General features: G+C 49.2%; 1 protein-coding gene across 3 annotated transcripts in view; it reads right to left on the reverse strand.

Moving 5' to 3' along the window:
* The window catches only part of WDR37 (WD repeat domain 37), a 52,936-nt gene that overhangs the window by 24,814 nt on the left and 6,109 nt on the right, over positions 1–22,013 (reverse strand). For all 3 annotated transcript variants that reach the window (XM_046013481.1, XM_046013479.1, XM_046013480.1), the window contains exons 2-8: positions 16,132–16,309; positions 14,048–14,144; positions 11,115–11,210; positions 10,369–10,433; positions 6,254–6,389; positions 5,013–5,084; positions 1,296–1,340 (exon numbers count right to left, since the gene is read on the reverse strand). In XM_046013481.1, the coding sequence (XP_045869437.1) occupies positions 1,296–1,340; positions 5,013–5,084; positions 6,254–6,389; positions 10,369–10,433; positions 11,115–11,210; positions 14,048–14,144; positions 16,132–16,269 (649 nt within the window). In that variant the 5' untranslated portion in view covers positions 16,270–16,309. The remainder of the gene's footprint in view (positions 1–1,295; positions 1,341–5,012; positions 5,085–6,253; positions 6,390–10,368; positions 10,434–11,114; positions 11,211–14,047; positions 14,145–16,131; positions 16,310–22,013) is intronic.

A 22,013-nucleotide genomic window follows, 5' to 3' on the forward strand; every position in this document is an offset into this window, starting at 1 on the left:
TGCGCTCCCCTCCACTCCACGCTGACCGGCTCACGGCCTGCCGGGCCCCGGGAGTGCTCAGCCCTCACTCTCACCAGCCAAGCGGGAGAAGTGCCACTCGGACTGGGGCCCCGAGAGAGAACAGTGAAGGGCACACACAGGCCCACAGACGTGCCAGATGGTGTCTGCACTCACCCTCACAGAGCGCCTGCCTGAATCCCACTTCTCTCTGTGGCTGCAGGTCCCCCAAAGCGGCCACGTGTGGACGGTGGCACATTTCTCGCCGGACCGAACAAGCTCACTGCCGGAGCCGCGAGCCCCCTAGCGTCGCCCCACGTGCCGCTCTCCAATGCACTACGTGCCCTGCTTCAGCTTCCGTCAGCCCTGCTGAGAATGCCTTCGTCTCCTGCGCACCCCACTCCGCTTGCCACTGGTCTCCCTCCAGCCGCCCTCTTCCCAGTCACACACCGAAGCACTGCAGAAGGGAGCAAGTCCTTCCCGTTGTTTACTCAGGCATCAGCGGGCTGCTGCGGTAGCCCATCGGTCCACACAGAGGGCTCTCGAACGGACTTTCCTGCTCACTTTCCTCCTCTATCTCAGGGTCAGCGAAATCTGGCCCACGGGCCAAAGCCAAGCAGCAACCCACTGTGACAAAAAGGCTTACTGCCCACATCCACGGACCGTGAGAGCATGGACGTCTGGTCCTTTACCCAAAAAAAAGCTCACTGACCTCCACTTGCTAAACATCTATCCTTCAAGATTACTGTCAGGGTCCCCCAAAATCACAGCAGTCTACAGGTGCTGGACAATTTTATAGGAAGACTCCTCAGTCCAACATAAAAGTATAGCAAACCCATGCTCCCAGGGCCAAGGAGCACTACCCAAAAAGGCCTGAAAACACTGGCCCGGCAGAGCCATGACCTGGGGCTACTACTTTCCCGTCTGTTTCAGGTGCACGTGGGATGAGGAGCTCGGCAACAACGACAGGGCCGGAGAGCAGCAAGGTCAGTCTGAGGAGAAACACCTGTGTGAGAGCGAAAGGCTGGAACCACCACGTGCTCTGCACGGCCACCTCACAGCTCACGGGGGGTCACCCGCAATCTCCCGGGAGAGTCAAGCTCATCTAACCAACAGTTCATTATGGGTGAAAAAGGTTCTACTAGACATGTTTTTCCTTCCCCACTCCTCAAGTACTACCTAAAATGGCTACCAGTGACCATCTGACTTTGGTATGAGGCACAGACGAGAAAAGGATGACGACAGCTATTTCAAGGTTATCAATAACTTTGTTCAATAAAGAAAAAAAACCAACATACCAGTAAGAGCCAACTGCTCTGATGGATGAAACTTTATAGAATTTACTGCAAAATAAAAATATTACAAAAGAAGGTTTAAAATAAAAACATATCAATATTTATCACAGATGAACATTTATCACAAAGTAACTTTAAAAATTAAAAGAACTATAATAGTTCACTATCAGATCCTCCCATTTAATTAAGCTATGAATAAATGCACAGGACACTAGAGAAACATGAAAACACAATTGCGTATCAACTATCACACTGCCAAAGTGTAAGACACGCAGAAGAAAATTACAATCTACCACCTTTTATAGGTAAGGAAGCGACCTAGAGTTAAAAATACATCGGGATGAAAAGAAAAACAGGACAAGAGACAGAAACAGAACATAGTAGGGACATGGCTGACGGCCCACCCTGTCAGGCCCAAAGCCACCCTCCCTGCTGTCCCGTTCCAGGAGACCCCAGAAACAGAGAAGATAAGGCCATGCCAGCTCGGGGAGAGTCAGGATCAACGTGGACAGTTTCCTTCTCCAGTTGTGGGAATCCACCCAAGGTCTTTGCAGGTGGTGCTCCTTTATGGGATGGGATGACAGAGTAGAGCGAAGGGCAGCCCTCCCCTCGTCCCCAAAGTGTGGCAGCGCGACAGCAGCTGGAGCGTGCAGAGGCTGGAGCCTGGCTGCTGGGACCTCGTGGCCTGCCACCAAGCTCCCCAGGGGAGAATGACAACAGCTGCTCCCAGGCACCCCAACACAGAGCTGCCCTGGGTCAGGGCATGCAAGGCAGCCGGCCCTCACACCCACACATGGAAGACACACAGCGCACACCGGACACACAGCAAGTTTCAGCAAGTGCTTTCAGGATGATTCTGTCAGCTAAGCCCCTGCAATTCTACTTTTCTGAGGAGCTGGAAAATGCTAGAAGATGCTTTCACTATTAACTGTAAACGACAGGGAAACGTGGGAAGAGCTCGTGGAAATGGACCTCCCTACAAACGGCAAACCACAAACAATGCCTAAAATAACCCTAACGCTCCTGGTGTCAAGGGCACCTGGTAGGACCAGTGTCATCTTGCACCCTGATGTGTGTGTGCCCTTGAGCACCTTCCCAGGAGCACAGGGAGCACGGACACCCCTTCCCTCAAGGGCCCCGTGAGGTGTGTGCGGGAACGCGGGCCAGGTGCTCGGCCAGGCACCTGGCACACAGTGGGTGCTCGATGACTCCTCACGGCCGCAGTGCCAGCCAGCCGTCAGCAGGGTTCACGCAGGCAGAATAAAGTGACACCTGAGCACTGACCTTACCACAGGGACAGTGCCACTGAGTGGGGGCCGGACTGGAGGCATGCTGGGGTGCCCCCGGCAGACGGCGGGCTGCAGCGACGCCGTCCCCTGCCAGAGAGTCAACAGCCCGCGGCTCACGCGGAGGACGGTGAGCCCGGCCAGAGGCCCACAGACCCTCAGGCAACCCCACTCATGGCAGCCACAGCGGGAGCAGAGACAAGCTTTCTTCACGACGAGCTTCAGACACCTGTTCTGCCCGCCATTTGTGCGCCTAACAGAGCTGTGAGAGAGAACACCACGCGGGAGAAAGCACCGTCTCTGGCACAGGAGGTCTGACGGGGTGGGGGGCCTCTAGCAGAGGCAGCTGCGAAGCTCCGCACGGGACCCTCGAGGCAGAAGGGCCGATGCACAGGAGGGTACCAGGGCCAGGTGATGCGAGAGGAAGGAGCCAGGGCAGACACATGTCAAACCACCTTCAGTGAGTCACCTGGATGAGAAACCCTGGGGCAGCAGAACCCCACCTTTAGGTTAAAGGGACCGTCCCCATGGGATCAGAGCACCGCCTAGCGGGAAAATCCAAAGCCAGGACACAAGCGCTACACAGATGGTGTCCTGGAGGACAGCACCCGTGGGGGAAGGGAAGGCCAGACACGCCAGCACCCCACTCCCACGCTCCACTCCCACTCCCCGACCGCACCGCACTCCACATGCTAACTACAGGACGCGGCAAGAACACGTGCAGGGCAGTCCCCAACGAGCGGGGCATCACAGCCACCCGGCCGCAGGGGACGCCCCAGGGAAGAGACGAGAGCGACAGCAAAGGCAGAGAGATGCCGCGCCGTGTCTGGCCACAGGAGAGGACGGTCACATGGAGGGTGGAGCACGGGGATGGGTTTGGGAGAAACACAGAAACCAGGCAGATGAAAGTAAGGCAACTGCAAGGAGGGCGCGTATGTGGGCAGCCGTGTCGCCGCACTTAGGTCTGAGTAAGAACCGCGCCACAGCTGCGTGGTGAGGACAAGAGTGCAGAGTCACGTGACGTGGCAAGGGAGTAGGTCCTCACTGACTCAGTAAAAAGCCCTTGTCTAAAACTCGACAACTCGGGGCGCCTGGGCGGCTCAGTGGGTTAAGCCACTGCCTTCGGCTCAGATCATGATCCCAGGGTCCTGGGATCGAGTCCCGCATCGGGCTCTCTGCTTAGCAGGGAGCCTGCTTCCCTCTCTCTCTCTCTGCCTGCCTCTCTGTCTACTTGTGATCTCTTTCTGTCAAATAAATAAAGAAAATCTTTAAAAATAAATAAATAAATAAATAATAAAATAAAACTCGACAACTCAAGTAACAGGACAGGCTATCGAGAAAAATGAGAGAAAAAAACAGAACCCGTAACGCTGCTGGAGAAGTTCCTATGTTACACAGGCTGCCCAGCACCCACTGAATTTGTAGGCGACGTGGAGGTGTCTCACCAAGGAACACGGGCTACAGCACACGCTCACTTGAGAACGTCTGTGCGGCCCGGGCACTGCCCTGTAGAGACAGAAGATGCACGCTGCGGGGAAGACACTCACATGCGGAGGGGCAGGACGAGGCAGCGGGGACACCCGAGGGAAGGAGACCCCGAGAGAGATTAAGACTGTGGGTCACAGCCCAGACAGGACCACACAAAGGCCCCCACTGGGCAGCAGGGCTTCACCCAAGTCTGCAGCTGGGGCACGCCCAGCCACGGGTGTGGAAGGCAGGCACCGTCTGCATGTGTCCGTGAGGGGAGGGCAGTGGCAGCGACTGGTGAAGGGACAGGGAGATGAGGTGGCCTGATGGGGGGAGGGGCTGGGCCAGGAAGAAGGAACCCCGAAGGGCGCTCAGAGGGAAGTGGGCAAGATGCGCTCAGAACAGCAGGGGCGCCTGGGTGGCTCAGTGGGTTAAGTCTCTGCCTTCGGCTCAGGTCATGATCCCAGGGTCCTGGGATCGAGCCCTGCATCAGGCTCTGTGCTCAGCAGGGAGCCTGCTTCCTCCTCTCTCTTTGCCTGCCTCTGCCTACTTGTGATCTGTCAAATAAATAAGTAAAATCTTAAAAAAGAAAAAACAGCAGCCGGCGGCACGGACGTAGCTCAGGGGGCAGGGCGGAGCTGCTGAGGTCGACCGGCTATCACCCGCAGGCAGAAGCCCAGGGACAGACTGCAGCCCTCCCGGCCCGACTGCACACAAAGCACACGAAGCAGCTCCCTGAAAGGGAACCTCTGAAATGCACACACGGTCTCGGACAAAGGTACGCATCTCAGCTCCAAATCCACTGACACGCAGCTGTCTAGGCAACGGTAACAAAGACACAGACAACTCCTACGCACACGCTGTCCCCCAATGAGGCCCCACCCGACCACCCATGAGCGCACACGGTCCGCAGGCAGGTCAGTGCAGCGCCCCTCAGGAGACACCCCGCCCCCCCGGTGCTGCTCACCTGACCCCACGTGGCCTGAGTACTTGACGAGGCACCTCCCTGTCTCTATGCTCCACAGGAGAGCCGTGTGATCTGCAAGATCCAAAAACACAAGAGTAACTGACCCATCTCCGCTTTTACGGTCTTTTCAACAAAAGTGAGAGATTACGCCATCACTAGTATCTCCCGCAACTCTGTACTGGTCTGTAGTTCAACTGATGAAAGAAAACATTTCCAAGATGACGGAAGCCGGTGACCTGTCCGAGGTCAGGGAAGTGGCAAACGGAAACCCAGGAACTTGGACCCCAGGGCGCTGCCACATGGATGGCATCTCGCCTGAGTCCTCAGGGAAAAGGTCCGCTGTTCTGCTGAATCAAAAAAAATCAAAAAAAAAATAAATAAATAAATAAAAATAAAAAAAAAATCAAAACTTCCCAGGGCCTCACGCGGCACTGAAATGCAAATGCAAATCCAGTTACAGGTATTTGAGATATAAGTATTCCTTTGGACCTTTCCTCTTACCTAACGGGAAAATCTAGAAAGTAAGTGATCCAAACAGGATTTCTGAGACCAGAAAAGGACCCTTTCTTTCTCTTTCATTGTAATTTCCAGAACATGCTGGGGTGCTCGCGTGTGAACATAATCTGAAACAAGAAAGAGAACTTTTTCATGGGTCTGATGCGGCATCTTCTACTTTAAAAAGCAGAACCTAATAAGGAACTCCGCACAAGCTGGCAGTCGTTCTCAACAAGGGAGCACCATTTTTAACTTCAGCAATTTTTATCTGAAAGGGTATCAGGTGATGCACCTTGGACAGCTTTCAAAAAACAGTCTTCCTTTAATGAGATAAAAGGGCTCTCAGATGCCTGCCCCCCACAGACAAACGGGGTCCAGCTTCTGCCTGAATCCTAGAACGAGCCCCCACACCTCACAACTGAAGCAGATGTGCACTCAACTGTGAGTAACACAAAAGCCAATCAAACAAACACCCAGTCTGTGTGAAAGACATGCCGCCTCACGCTGCTGTGAACAGCGACTCCTGGCACGGCTGCCAATCCCAGAGCCAGTCCGCTCACCCGGCCAGCAGACTCACAGCACAGCAGCAAGGCCCAATGGGGCACGGAGGGGCCTAGCGCTTCCGTGTCGATGACCACTCGGTCTCCTGTCCGCTGCCAGGGCCAACTCTGCTACAAACACTGGCGGGTCCCTGGTCCGCACCGGCCGCCACACCCAGCAAGTAGAGGGACTGACTGCGGACTCACCAGCAGACGCGGTGCCCAGCACCACGGGCTGTGTCCTTGCCACGCTGACGTCCCAGATGCCATCCCTGTGACCAATGTATTCCTTCACGAGCTGGCACACGGCCCTCGACGTGGTGGTCTTGAAGCTGGAGACAATCTAAAACCATGACAGGAAGGAGTATTATAGAGAACTTAGTGACTGAATGGTTTTAAGTTAAAAAAAGGTAAAACAGAAAAAGAGGTCTTGAATGGCCTAAGTCCCTGAACAGGATATTTAAAGCACTAAGGGAACACGACAAAAGCACAAAGGACAGCATCCTTCCAGCTGGGGTCACACGGTAGAACGGAGGCCATCCTAAGGCCTCGGAAGGACCCCACACTCCCAGAAAGCACGTTGCGTCCTCCCGCAGAAGACAGAGGAGGGTCTGTTTACGCACTGCAAGTCTCTTCCACAAATCCAAACCATCAGCCAAATTTCCAAATTCTTTAAAAAACAAAAAACAAAAAAGAACTACCAGGACATGAAAGTCAAGAGAGTACATCCACATCCTTAAAACCACTTTTACTTTGGGGGAACTTTCATTTTTTTCCCATTTCTGGTAATTTGCACTAACCACATATCATCAGGAGGCAAGAGCCCAGGTCGGGAGGGATTCGACGATGACAGTGCCCCCAGACGCCGTCCATCTAGCACGGCCGACCGAGCACGTGTGCAGTGCCGGCGCCGCAAGAGAGACGCACCCATCGCGCCAGCAGGCCCCGGGCGGCTCACGGTCCACGGGACAGACCGCCGAAGCACAGGGGTGCACACGAGGGCAAGGCACCGGCCGGCATGATACACACAGCCAACAGATCTCTCCTCCTCGTACCAGGCAAACACCAAGTGCGTGAGAAAGAGACTAAATAAACACAGCTCTTCGGAGTTTGGTTCATAAACTGTTCTTAGATAAAATGGCTTTTCAGCTTTTAAGCAAACCAGAATAATGAAGATTAATCAGAATAACAAAACCATAAAATCAAGTGAAAAAGAAAACAGGATTAAACAGCTTTTTTGAACACTGATTTAGCAAAGCCCTGAAAATGAATCTAAGTTCATTCCTGAACAAAGACATTACAACACAAGCCACTGTTACATCGATTTAGGGGTGAACACTCAAACCGTCCTCAGACACCAGGAACGACTAAAACAACGTGTCTAACAAACATGGACTCTTTCGGCAGGAAAACATCGAACTGGGTTTGAATTTTACAAAAGCATTTGCTCAAATGCAAGCCCATCGTCTTCTTTCGCCCTTCTGGAAGCTCCTGTCCCACCCAAACTAGTGAAACCGTCCCTCCACAAAACGGGAAAGTGCTCTGGCTGGCGTGAGGTGCCAAACGGACGTTGAGCAACGGAACCCGCAGGAGGGAATGCAGATGGACAACGCGCACAGCCTGGGCCACGGTACGTGGGGAGCCTCCTGCCATCTCTCGCCCAGACGCTGCTGTCCGGAGACGAGCCTCCTGGAGCCCGGCTCCTCGCCAGACTCACGCACGGAAGAACCGAAAGTCCCTGCTCGAGACACACCGACCCTGACTCCTTCCGGTCGATTTTAGAAATGGACAAACGCAGCCCATGAACACTGTGAGACATCATTCCGTGTGCTGCTTCCAAATGCCTGCCGCACTGTGAATACCTATTAGTTCTCTGTTCTTAAAAATCCTAACTCTGTCACGACAGGGAAGAGGCCCCACAAAGACCGGGTCATACAGGGAACATTCCTGACAGAAAAGGAGAATGACGTGATGCTTACACCTGTCATCCTAACCACCGTTCCAATCAAGACACAATCTAAAGTACTTCAACAAAATCGGAAAGGGGGTTTTCACAACGAGAGCGCTACCTTTATAAAAACACAGGTGAGTATCTCACAAGCATCTCGACAGCGACTGCATGAGACAGGCACCCCCCGCCCCCCACCGCCCCGCGACAGACAGGAGCCATCCATCCTCAGGCACCCAGGAAGGGAAGCTCTCTTCTGCTCTGCTGAGAGCACGCGGGGGCACCGGGCACTGAGCACACCACTTGCCAGCAGGGCTAAGTGAGGAGGCGAGCAATGCTGCTTCCAGCTCACGACCTCCTCACTGCACACATACACGCAGCACTCCCACCGAGAACACACACGCTGCACACGCGCCGCACTCCCACCGAGAACACACACGCTGCACACGCGCCGCACTCCCACCGAGAACACACACGCTGCACACGCGCCGCACTCCCAAGAACACACACGCTGCACACGCATGGCGCTCCCACCGAAAACACACATGCTGCACACACGCTGCACAGACATGCGAACACACACGTTGCACACGCGCGCGGCGCTCCCACCGAGAACACACACGTGCACACGCGCTGCACAGACACGCGAACACACACGCTGCACACGCGCGGCGCTCTCACCGAGAACACACACGCTACACAGACACGTGAACACACAGTGCACACGCACGCGGCGCTCCCACCGAGAACACACACGTGCACACGCGCGGCGCTCCCACCGAGAACACACATGCTGCACACACGCTGCACAGACACGCGAACACACACGCTGCACACGCACGCGGCGCTCTCACCGAGAACACACGCTGCACACGCGCGGCGCTCCCACCGAGAACACACACGCTACACAGACACGTGAACACACACGTGCACACGCACGCGGCGCTCCCACCGAGAACACACACGTGCACACACGCGGCCTCCCACCGAGAACACACATGCTGCACACGCGCGGCGCTCCCACCGAGAAGAAACACGTGCACACACGCTGCACAGACACGAAAACACACACGTGCACACGCGCGGCGCTCCCGAGAACACACATGCACACGCTGCACACGCGCGCGGCGCTCCCACCGAGAACACACACGCTGCAGCGTGGAGCAGAACACACTGCTATCAGAGTCTTTCTTCAATTTTCAGATGACATCTTTCAGTACTATTCTTCAATGCACACAATAAAGATCATTAATTACGTTTCTTAATATTACACAGGTATGAATTTGTAGGATCTAAAATGACGGGGACTTTAAATATATTTAAATATATTTTTCTTTAAGCAGAATATTATAATAGTACATATCCTTCCCCTGGCCCAAATCTTGTTTTTCACTATTGCTAGCAAGGGATAACTTTATACACTCCTTTCATCTTCTACTTCAGAAAAGCTCTGAAGGTTTCCGAATCCTACGACAGTGCGCTGTGTACATAAGCTGTACCACTGGAATAAACAATGTAAGTCGAGATGATACAACAAGTTAGACGAGGAAGAACATAATCTTACAATACATTTTGAAAAGTAGTTTAACGTTAATTTATTTAAAAACTTAAAACCCACTAAGTATAAGCTAAATAATACATAATAAAAAAATTTTTAATTCACCACTTAAACTCTAGAGTTATCAAACGAAACAGAAGAAAATGTAATCAATATTCCTATTTTTTATAACAAAGAAGTACTAAAAATTTTCAGATAAGCAGAAGGAGCCACAAGCCTGCATCTGGTCCGTTAGCTGCAGTTGGCCTCCCGTGGAGGGCACGCTCAGTGACTTTAGGTTCAACGCAACAAACCAGAAACCCAGGAAGTTAACAAGAACTCTTCATGCTACCATAGCACACCACAAACCTCAGCTTTTCCCTCAGGTTTAGCAGAAAGGATATCCATTTATTAGTTAAATAATTAATCTTTTGTATGTCCAGAATACTCTCAAAATAGAGATGCACACAAAATTCCTTCAAAATACTCCCTGACAGCAGTCCTCCCTCCCAGATAAATCCACCCGTCCTGTTCAAATTTAGAGCCTCTGCATCAAGCCACAGAACAACACAAAATGCCTCTTCCCTGAAAAAGACTATTTACTTACACACAACATTTGACTCTCAGGAAGGACCTGGGCAGAGCAGAGTCCAGGTGTCCAGAGGCTGTGGCCACTTAACACACCTATGATATTCCCTGCAAAATCCAATTTCTCTAAACAGCAGAAGTTCCTCCTTGTCTGTTACACGTTCCTGACCGGAAAATACGTAGCTTCAGGTACACATCTGCACACCTCAAATACCACAGGAGCGGCCCAAGGGCCAGCGCCCGGCGTACCTTGCTGGTGGAGGCCTTGTACGTGGTCTTCAGCTTCTGCGACAGCTGGCTGGTGCTGTGGCTGGCTGCAGACACAGAGAAGCAACAGTCAGGGACATCGTACAAGCACAGGGTCCTAGAGCGTCAGAGCAGGGACAACTAGGGATAGCAAACACCATCTGTGGTTCCACACAGGAAGACAGTGATCCCCCCCCGCCCCCCGCCCAGGGTCCATCCACGCTGGCGTCAGGGCCAGGCCACGGCCACAACAAGAAGCCCAGCCTCCCGGCACCCCCTCCCCCTCCTCCATACCCACATTGACCGCAGGGCCCGAGTCCTGCCCACTGCACACCGCCCATCAGTCCGCGTCCCTCGTTAATGTCCACACTTCCCCCACACAGAACACGTAGGACAATCCTTTTTTTTTTTTTTAAAGAACAGCTAAATAAACTCAATTGTTTAATTTTGAAAATATCACTTTCTGTCTTAAGACTCAGTTTGACCCACCATACTCTGAAACATCTCCCTCCCCTATAGGTTTACAACTTCTTCTATTTTATTAGGTATCACCTTGAATACTGAAGAATTTGAAAAAAGAAAGCTAATGCGGTCTTCGGAGGTGATACCACAGTATTTGTTATTGCCACTGAGGACTCATTACGTAGATACACTTGGGCACACAAACTCAAGAATATCGTGAACTACATGGAAATACCACGTGGATATATTGTGTGTAGGACAAGCCTTTCATGAGCGCTCACCCTTACCTTTTGTCTTGAGCTGGCCCTTACTCAGTTCCGCCCCATCGATCGCTTGTCCTTCAACAGCTAAACGTTCATTAAGAGTCTCGATTTCCCTACGCACTGGAAATAAAAAAGTATTTTTCAAGGTAAGACATGCACTTCCAAACTTCAGTACGTAACAACATTGACACAGAAGTACTGTCTAAATGCAGGCAAGATCCCAGTCCCTACAGGTCTCACAAACCTCACGACACCCTTGAAGATGACGAACTCCAGCACGCTCCCGCACTGGGAACATGCTGTGCCGTCAGGGCTCACGGGCAGGACTCCGGGACCTGGGCCTCAGGTCATCCCCTTTGTACTCTCTTCTGTACACTTAAAAATATTTTTCTGATACTGTCCAAAATTCAGTGAAATGTTTAGTCTAGCTGAGAACATAGAAACTGGGGGAAAATACAGGCCATAAGGACATGCAGCCTTCGCTGTAAGGCACCAGATATGGAGGACATGTGACCAATTCAGGGGCAGTTCGCACCCACGACTGCAAGTGCAGAGCCCCAGGGAAGGCGGCAGAGGGAGGACACGAGTCATCAAGAGGACGATCAGCAGACACACTCATGCCGGTGCTCTGGTCAGCACCGAGCCCTCTGGAACGGGACTGCGAGACTACAGGATGAGGAGTGACATCTGGGGAAGGGACTCGGCCAAGGACACGAGCCACTGCAGCAAGGCAGCAGGGCCATGACCTGCCGCGCACCTGCCACTATGTCAAGCCACCTCCCAGCACGCTCCACTCTCTACTCGGCCTCCAGCGAGACCGAGGGGCTGGGTCAGGCGACAGGGAGGCTGAGGGCAAAGGCTCGGAGCAAATCCACCAAACGCTGACTGTTCTCAGACCACAGGAAGCCATCCAAACCAGTCAGCATGAGACCGTGTACACTCCAAGTTCTTCCGGCATTAGTCACTGGTAACCCTATGGGTTTTTTTTCCTTTTTTTTTTCAGTAGGCTCCACAGAGCCCAACACAGGGCTTGAATTTATGACCCTGAGCTAAGATCAAAAGTCAGACACTTACCCAAAGGAGCCACCCAGGCACCCCTGCAATACTATTGTTTTTCTTGAACAAACTGCACGAATTCATAAAACGTAAGGCCTTAGATCACAAAAGAAACTCAATAGCACTTGGGTCATTACAACTGATACTTAAAAAAAAAAAAAGAAAAGCCCTAAGATCAGAAGCAGTATAAAGTACCTAAGTTTTACTTTATAAAAACTTCGAGTAATTTCTCCCTCTGTAAATTTCCAAGATGGACTTATAAGGAGAATCCAAAAATAGAACATTAAATGGTCCACTAGAAAAGTTTAAATGACACAGGATTACATTCTTTTCATTACTTATTCAACACCACTCAGTTCTAGAGTAAAAGATATTTTAGTAACACATTATATATTAACAGAGAAAAGAATTTTAATCGAAATGCTATTTGTTAGTCAATTTCTGAAATCACAGCATAAAGTATGAAGACCAGATAATAGTTACATGTGCATAACACAGGTTTTATCAATACAAACCCTATGAAGGAACAGACACTGTAAAGTAACGGAGGACGAGTGGGTAAGGGACAGGTTTGTTTCCTGACGTTTCACAAGGAAGCATGAGTGCACGTGGCCTAAAGCTGACTAGCCAAAAGTAAAAGTGGGCTAAGTTTACACAAATAATCACAAGAATTTAAAGCAAAAAATGCAGAAAATGTTTTCCTTTGCAGAACAGAATGGGTCAACAGGCAAGGGTAATAGTAGTTATCTTGATATACTGTTTTTGTTTTTTGGGTTTTTTTTTTACCAATCTCTACCCAATGTGGGGCTCAAACTCATGACCCCAATATCCAGAGCCAGACGCTCCATCAAATGAGCCAGCCAGGAGCCCCGATGCTATTTGATTCTTTAGGCAACGGAAGGCATTCCCTCTAAAATAAACTTCAAAGGAGAAACTAAAACTAATTCCTTTTTGAAGATTTTACCTACTTAGTTGACAGGGAGAAACACAGCTAGAGTGGGAGCACAAGCAGGGGGAGTGGGAGGGAGAAGCAGGCTTCCCACCGAGCAGGGGGCCCGATGCGGGGCTCAATCTGGGGACCCCGGGATCATGACCTGAGCTGAAGGCAGATGACTAAGCCACTCAGGTGCCCCTAAAGCTAAGCTAATTTAAAAATTCTTTTGATTTACCTTTAGTAAGTCAAACAGATAATACATTTTAGGAAGTTCTCAAAATACAGTCTATTTTAAAGAGAAACACGAATCAACATTTTCTCAATTTACAATAACCTCTATGTAAGAGTGCTTATAAGATGCATTTATTTTTCATAAAATCAGTTTGAATGGGCAAGTCAGCAGAATACTACCCGTCCCAAAAGTAACCTGTGAGCATGTGGCCTCCATGGCAAAAGGGGCCTTGCAGGTGTGACTAAGGTAAGGGATCTTCGATGAGGATGTCACCCGGCATGACCCGATGACCCATCCTTCCCTCACGTCCTTAGGAATGGCTCAGGGATGCACCAGGAGGACGTGCCCGCTGCTGATGGCTTTGGAGGCAGGAGTGGAAGGGCTTCAAGGTGAAGAGTGAGGCAGGCTCTAGACACCGGGAATGCCAACAGGAAGACGGCGACCTCTGTCCTCACACGGCAGAGGACCGAAATCTGCCACAATGAAATAAGCGGAAGACAGACTCCCCTCTCACACCTTCAGAGGGGCACGGTGCCTCCGACACCGTGATCTGAGTCTGGTGACATAGCCACAGACTTGTGACTAGGGAGTTGTATTCTGACTAGGGAGTTGCAATGTCACAAATTTGAGTTATCCTAAGGGACTACAAGTGACACAGAAGAAGAGGAAACAGACATAGTGACGAATGTCTACCCAGACATCTTACAGAAGTTTACGAAGACAGCAGATACTCACGTTCTAAGTTCTCAATATAAAGGTTTTCAAACTCTCTCTCTATTTGACCAAACAGTTCCAGAAGTGTACTGCGAACCGAGGAAGGCAGCTTAGAATCCTGAAAAAAGGAAGATTCTGTTTAAAATAAGTAAAAAACTCTTTTCCAAAGTGAATGTCTTAAATTCTTATTTCTTACACAAAAAATGCTTAAGAACTTAGTTTCACATCTACAGACTACAGATGAAAACTACAACCCAATGATAAAAATGGTCACCCAGCACAATATGGGATTCAAAAAAAAGCATTTCTTCAAAACATTTTTCCTTTAACAAGGGAGGGAATAAGCCATCTTCAAACACTTCCAGATCTGTAGAGAAGGAAGACAGTTCCCATAAACGAGGTTTTATTACACATAGTCTCTTAAGTTCCACCATACGATACTATAAGTTAACTTTAATAAGCTACATTCTAGGGGCGCCTGGGTGGTTCTGTGGGTTAAGCCTCTGCCTTCGGCTCAGGGTCCTGGGATCAAGCCCCCTGCTGAGCAGGAAGCCCGGTTCTCCGTCTTTCTCTGCCTGCCCTTCTGCCTACTTGTGATCTCTGTCAAGTAAATACATAAAATCTTAAAAAAAAGGAAAAGGAAAGTAAACCATCACAATGAACATCTACCACACCATCCACCGTGCCTTATGACCTCTGCATGTTCTCTTCCCTCTCTGTGCCATGTTCCTCCTGCATCCTGGTCCAGCAAGTGACCCTTGCACGGGCACTCGGTGAGAAGCCTTTGTGCGTCCTCCAGTGAGGCCAAATCCCCTCTTACTGCATCCATGCCTACGCACCTACACCCACAGTGTCTCCAGACCTTATCACTCAGTAACTGAAATATCGCATTTACTGAAGCAGTAAATGCAGGATGTCACGGGAACTGGAGACAAAACTGGGACGTTGGCAAGAGCCTCGCTTGACAATGAGGAAGCAAAATGTACTGTGAAACGAGACCTTCTCCCGGAGGAAGGTGGAGGGAGCCACATGGGAGCGCTCCGGGCGAGGCTCCGGGAGCCGTCCCGGTTCACAGACCCTGACACAGCGGTGCTGAGCTGTGGGGACCACTTCAGAAACCTCGGGACAGAAAAGCCAGGGTTTCGGCAAAGCTTTAAAACCCACGTGCGCTCCATCCCATCAGCACGTCCTGGGCGCGGCAGACCAGTCAGCGCCTGGTGCGCACACAGACACGGCAGGGCTCCGGCAGGCCTTGCGTCCCTGAGCCGAGCACCCTCTTCCTCAACGCCACAGTCCCGAGTCTGAGCCGGGGCAGTGACCACCACCGCTCGTTCACACCACCTGCGCGTGGCAGGACACTGCTCCCCAGCAAATTACCGTCACCGTGTCTGGAAAGCGAGTCCACCAGGAGCTGGCCACGTGGACTCTCGGATCCCTCCGCCCCTACCTACCATGCCAGCGGTTCGCACCGCACACCGCTGCTGCGGTCCTCCTGGGGCCCAACCAGCCAGAGCACCTCACACCCGCCATCCAGGGACGCCTCCTCCGCAAGAAGGCTAGAGAATGCTGAGCACAAAGACGAGGGCCCTCGGGGCAGCGTGGCGGCCAGGCCATTCAGCCTGCAGGCCTCTGAGTGACCCTGAGGAAGGGTTCCCCCCAGACGCGGTCACCTACTTGTCCTACAGCACAATGGAGGAGGGGCGTTCAGAAGGCCAAGCAAAGGACGCGTTCACCTCAAATGGGAGTTAACTCCAGAAGATGCTAGCAAAGGAGTGTGGGATTTTTCACTAGAAATGTAAATAAATCTAATAAAAAAACATATCTTAGACTGTTTACCTGCACTGTCCAATTCGGTAGCCAGTAGCCACACGTAGCTATTTAAATTTAAATGTAAACTAATTAAAATTTTAAAAATTCCTTAGTCACACTAGCCAGCCACGCGTCTCTGTAGGTATTATATTTGACAGTTGTTTTAATCGGTTATTAAGGGAAGAAGGAGCTGGTTTGGTTTGGTTTTGTCTTAGTAACCCACTTTTCTCTACTTTGGAGACCTGTATGTATTTTGCTATTTCTGGAACATTCAAACACGGTCAGCACTAGCTCACCTGTCCTTCTAGCATTTCTCTCGGCAGACCGGTCCTCTCCTGCTCTGAGCTGTTGGTTCTTCGTATGGAAAGGCTGTGAGATTTGCGTTTCTGTTTTGCTTGGCGAGCAGTGGAGCAACTCCCGCTTTCTGTGGGCATTACTTCTAGAAGGTGATTTCCCGGTCACTCCTGCAGTAAGCTAAACAAAAGCAGGAGAAATTTAATTTCTGATCTGGCAAGCTAAGCATATGACAACAATTACTTTCAATTCCAAACTTCTTCACTACGGCAGTATTTACTATTTAATTTAGAAAGTGACAAATTAACCTTTTTTAAGATAAACACCCCAGCCTTCATCAAACAGATAACTTTTTATCAAATTTGATTAACAAGTTTTGAAAAATCGAATAGCAAAGACAGGCTTGAAGAACACGTCTCCCTTAACCAACTTTCCCTGGCCTCAGCCTACTCCCTCGAGAACCAATTCTAATCACACACTCTAGGTCACAGATCCTAGAACGATGCTGTCCCAAGAGAAATACAATGCAAGCCACACACAACATGGCCAATTTTCTAGCAGCCAAATAAAACAAAAAAGTTAAACAGGTCAAATCACTTTTAATGATTTATTTAGCTCACTGTGTCTGAAACACTGTAACTTCAGGCAACACGAAAAACACAAATCGCCAAACCCTTCTCCAAAGCAGCTGTAACGTCTTCTGTTCCCGTCAGCAACGGGATTCTGTTCTCCACAGCCTCATCTGGAGCACTCCCTGAGTTCAATTCCAGCGGCCCTGACCGACGTGTGGTATCTTGTCACAGTCTTCGCGCACACTTCTCTGGTGGCTGGTGACCCTGCACATCTTTCCGTGTGCTGAGCTGCAGTCTAGATACACCTTCTCAGGAGAACGTCTCCTCGCATCTTCTGTCCATCTTCTAATAGGACTCTGGGTTTTTACTGCTGAGATCTGAAAGTTCTCCATACAGCCTCACGAGTTACATGTCAGCTGAGTGGGTTACCAAGTTTCCCCCAGTCTTTTATCCTAACAGGGTTTTTCACAAAGCAAAACTTTTAAAATTTTGATGAAATCCCACTGATTATCTTTCTCCTACAGATCATACTCTGAGTCATGTCTAAGAACTTTTTATCAATTCCAGCTCCTAAAAATTTTGTTTTCTTTTAAAATTGTAGTTTTATACATTTAAATGTATGAGCTCCTTTGGGTCGGTGTCTGCATTAAGGCATGAAGTTTAGATCCAAGGGTATTCTGTATGGGGTTCTCTTGTCTGTTTCATTCTTTGCTGAGGATATCCGATTATTCCAGCGCCACATGCTGAAAGCGACCCATCCCACACCGAGTTGAGAGAAACTTTCCCCAGTTTTTTCTTTTTCAAAACTCTGCTGCATATATTTGGGTGGGATTATTTCTTGGTTCTCTCTTCTGTTCGCCTGATCTATGTATCTCTCTCTCCAAACAACACAGTATTTTTTTTTCAGTTTATTTAAGTATCTCTATAATGAACGTGGGACTTGAAATCATGCCCCCAAGACCAAGAGCCGGATGCTCTTCCAACTGAGGAGCCAGGTGCCCGGCAATAAAACAGTCTGGATCATGAGTGATTCCTATCACTGAAATCTTTTTCAAAATTGTCTTAACTATTCTGTTCCTTTGCCTATCCACACAAATTTGGAATAATCTTTCCCATACCTACAAAAATTAAAATCTTCTTTATTCTAGCACTGCGTTGTAGATAGTGACAATGAACATCCTTGTTTTGTTTTGATCTCAAGGTAAAAAAACTGTCTCTGACCGTGACGTAGGGTGCTCCTGTAGGTCAAGTGCTGCAATGAGAAGACTCCCCGCTCCTGAGAGTCTCACTAATGTGCGAGTTTTGTCATGTTTTTTTCTGCATCACTTAATGGTGCAGCTTTTCTTTACCCTGTTAACAGATCAACGACACAGGTGATTTCCGAACGACATTCCAAATTTGCATGCACAGTAAACCCCACTTGTTCCTAGGATACACGTCAATCTCTGTTCTCTCATTTTGTGTTTTGTTACTGCACCGTGTCTCAGCATTCCATTCTGCCCTACGGTGTCGTTCCTGAGGTCACCTCTTCTGTGTGGCTTTCTTCAGTGACTGCTGCAGGCATTAGGTTTCCACAACTATCGGTCGGATGATCAACACGGCACGAGTCCACGGTCATGAACAGAAACCCTGCCCTCCCGTCTCCTTATACCCCCGCTCGTAATGGTCACGTGAGACGCTTCCCCCACACACCCCGAGAGAACGTCCAGAGCTTCAACGTTCAGCCGCCAGGGGACCCTGCCGTGTGCACCCGCCCTTCTGCTCTCGCCGCTGTCCGGGCTTCCTTCCTCTGAGCTGCGGCTTCCCGCGCTCCCGTGGTGTTGCGCGAACTTCCTCCAGCTCTTCTCTTTGGGCAGAGCTGGGGCTGTGGACAGACCACGTGAAGAATGTTTTCACTGGATACAGAGCCCTGAGCTGGCAGGTCTTTTCCTTCTGCACTTGAAAATATGCCGCGTTCTCGTGGCCCCTGCGGTCGCTGATGGCAAACCCACGGTCAGCTCGTCTGTCCGCTCCCGGAGAGTGACACTTCTCTCTCACCGCTGTTTCTTTAGTTCTCAGAAGTTTGACTGCGACGTGTCTTAGCATGGATTTCTTTGAGTTTCTCTCGTCTGAGTTTTGTAAAGCTTCTTCATTCTGCAAAGTTTCTAGCTTCCCAAATTTAGGAAATATTCAGCCAGTATTTCTTCCAATATGCTTTCAGCCCCACTGTCTTTCTCCTCTTTCTGGGACTGTAACAAGAACAGGTTTTTGTCGAAGTCCCACAGGCCCCGACACTCCGTCTATTTTCTCTCCGCTGTTCCAATTCAGTAATCTCTGCTTCTTCGGTCTTTCCTCGATCCTCTCCGTTCTGCTGTCCCGCCATCCACCGGCTTTTTGTTTCAATGACACTCTTCAGCTCTAAATTTCCATTTGTTTCTTTATATCCTGTGATCTCTCCCTGAGATTTTCTTTCTCATCTGTCTCAAACATACTAACGGCTCACTACCACATATTCTCATCCTGGCTGCCTGCAAATCCCTGCCGGATCCCTCCAGCATCTGCGACATCTCTGTGCTGCTGTCATTGTCTTTTCTCATTCAAACGGAGATCTCCCCACTTCTTCATGACATATAATTTTCAACTAGAACCTCAACATCGTGGGTTTCATGTTATCAGACTCAGGTTCTGATTTAAGTCTTCTGTTACAGCAGGTCTCTAATGACCACGTCCCAGCAAATTCTTGTTTCTGCCAGGCAAACAATAAAGGGCGAGAGGGAAGTCCGGGTTCTCCACTCAGCCTCCACCGGCCCTGGGCGGGGGACTCCTCCCTGCTGCTGAGTGGAGCCTCAGCTTACCCGTTACCTCCTCTAAAGACCTTCCTCTGACCAGTGGGAGTCACAGCACCGGATGGCCCTCAGCACCTGCACACCTAGATCTTATTTGTGGTTTACTCAGTTAATGAATGCTTCCCCCACATCACCACCAATGTCCCACCTGGGACATTATCTGGGCTCACTATTGTTCTCGTAGGGCCAACCAGGTGGCCTGGTGTAACTATATCCCAAAATATTTGATGGTGTAAATGAATGAATGGACGAACACATCTAACACCAACTAGCTGTATAACCTTGAAGTCATTTAACCACCTTCCTAAAGCTTAATTTTGTCATCTTAAAGCAGGGATAGCAACAGCATTCATTTCCTTCTTTAAGTCATGTACAAATACTCTTCAGTTCATAAACACATGAGGTACCGGGAATACTGCAGTGAACTAAACAGACTTGGTCCCTACTTTCAGGTTATTTGGGGTTGTGAGACAGACCTTGCACATAATCTCAGAATTTACTACAGAAATTACAAATTATGGTGACTAGTCTTAAAGACATACAAATATCATGAGAAGGCAAGATACAAACTAAAGAGTTAGCAAGGTTTTTCCAAGAAACTGACATTTAAACGGAGACTGAAGAACTAGCAGGAGTTAAGCATGCGGAAAGAGAGAGAGGGAGTGGGTATTCCGTGAGCAGGAACAGCATGTGCAAATTCCCTGAGCTGGGGATGAAACTAATTTATCGGAGACACTAAAAAAGAGAGAATGTGGCTAAGGCATAACAAACACTGGAGAGAATGGTACCAATGGAAGAGGTAGGCTCAGAGCCTGTCTTTTCTGTTTAGAGTGTACCCTAAAGCGAAAAGGAAGTCATTTCAAGGTGTTTACCTAAGTAAGTGGCACTGCATTTGCATGAAAATCACTCGGGCTGCTGGGTAGAAAATACGTGGAAAATCAGATGACCGCGAATGGGAAAGCCAGCTAGGAAGTTACTAGAGCAGTCTAAGCAATTAATGATGACCCTTAAGGTCAGAGGGGTACATGGACGGACTTGGGGTGGGGAGGGCAGGTGGCACAGAAGAGAGGAGTCAAGAACAGCCCTCACGTCTGAGATAAGAAACAGATGAAAAAGAGATCAAGTTACTGAGGTATTGAGATACTGAGGCAGCAGATTTGCAGAAGAAAGCAAGAACTGAATACTGAAGGTAATATGTTTGCAGTGCCGCTGCACATCTAAAATACAAAAGAGGCAGGAGGCATACAGGTCTAGAGAGGAAGAGAGAACTGGGCTAAATTTATAATTCTGGGAGAGGTCTACACCATCATGCCTCCAAATTCTATGACTTACCAAATATTACTCTTCTTAGTAAGATGGAAAAAAAGCTTATAATGAACATTACAGGTAGAAATAAACAACATACAATAAAATAAAACATGTAATAGAACTCCCTCAAATGACATATGGAAAAATTATTTTTTTACAGTAGAATCATTTCAATTAACTAAGTCAATCATAAATCCTGTCTCATTTTCATAGTAAATGGAAAAATTATTTTTTTTAAAGATTTTTGTTTCTTGGGGCGCCTGGGTGGCTCAGTGGGTTAAAGCCTCTGCCTTCGGCTCAGGTCATGGTCTCAGGGTCCTGGGATTGAGCCCCACATCGGGCTCTCTGCTCAGCAAGGAGCCTGCTTCCCCCTCTCTCCCTCTGCCTGCCTCTGTGCCTACTTGTGACTTCTCTGTCAAATAAATAAATAAAATCTTTAAGAAAAAAAAAGATTTTGCTTCTTCATCTGACAGAGAGAGAGCAAGCAAGCGAGCGTGCGCACACACAAGCAAGGAGAGATGCAGGGCTGGAGGCTCAATCCCCCGACTCTGGGATCATGAACCCTGCGGAAGGCAGATGCCTAACTAATGGAGCCTAACCACCCCGGCACCCCAATGGAAAATTTATTTTTTTTTAAAGTTTTTTTTATTTATTTGACAGAGAAAGACGCAGAGAGGGAACATAAGCAGGGGAGGGAGAGGGAGAAGCAGGCTCCCCGCCGAGCAGGGAGCCCAACGCGGGGCTCCATCCCAGGACCCCGGAATCACGACCCAAGCTGGAGGCAGATGTCCAATGACTGAGCCACCCAAGCACCCCAAAAAATTATTTCTGACTGAAAAATTAAAGAACACATTTTTTAATGAAATTTCAGTCTGAAAATTTAGAGCTACAGAAATTAGAGATGGCTGAAATGAAGATATAAGCCAAACAATGGCAGAATCTATAATTGGCAGAACTTTATATACACAGAGATTACATTGATATAAACTTTGACAAACTGAATATAACAAAACTACCTTGGTTAAACAATTCGTATGATCCCACTTAAGAGTATTTCAGTCACTTTTTTTAAATGGAAACATTTAAAACTATTTAATTGTGCCACATAAAAATTTGGCCAAGAAACCAAAATGACCTAATGGAACATTACCCAGAAATTATATTCTTCATAAAAAGGAG

This window comes from Meles meles, chromosome 7 (genome assembly GCF_922984935.1).
Source record: "Meles meles chromosome 7, mMelMel3.1 paternal haplotype, whole genome shotgun sequence".
NCBI classification, from domain to species: Eukaryota; Metazoa; Chordata; class Mammalia; order Carnivora; family Mustelidae; genus Meles; species Meles meles.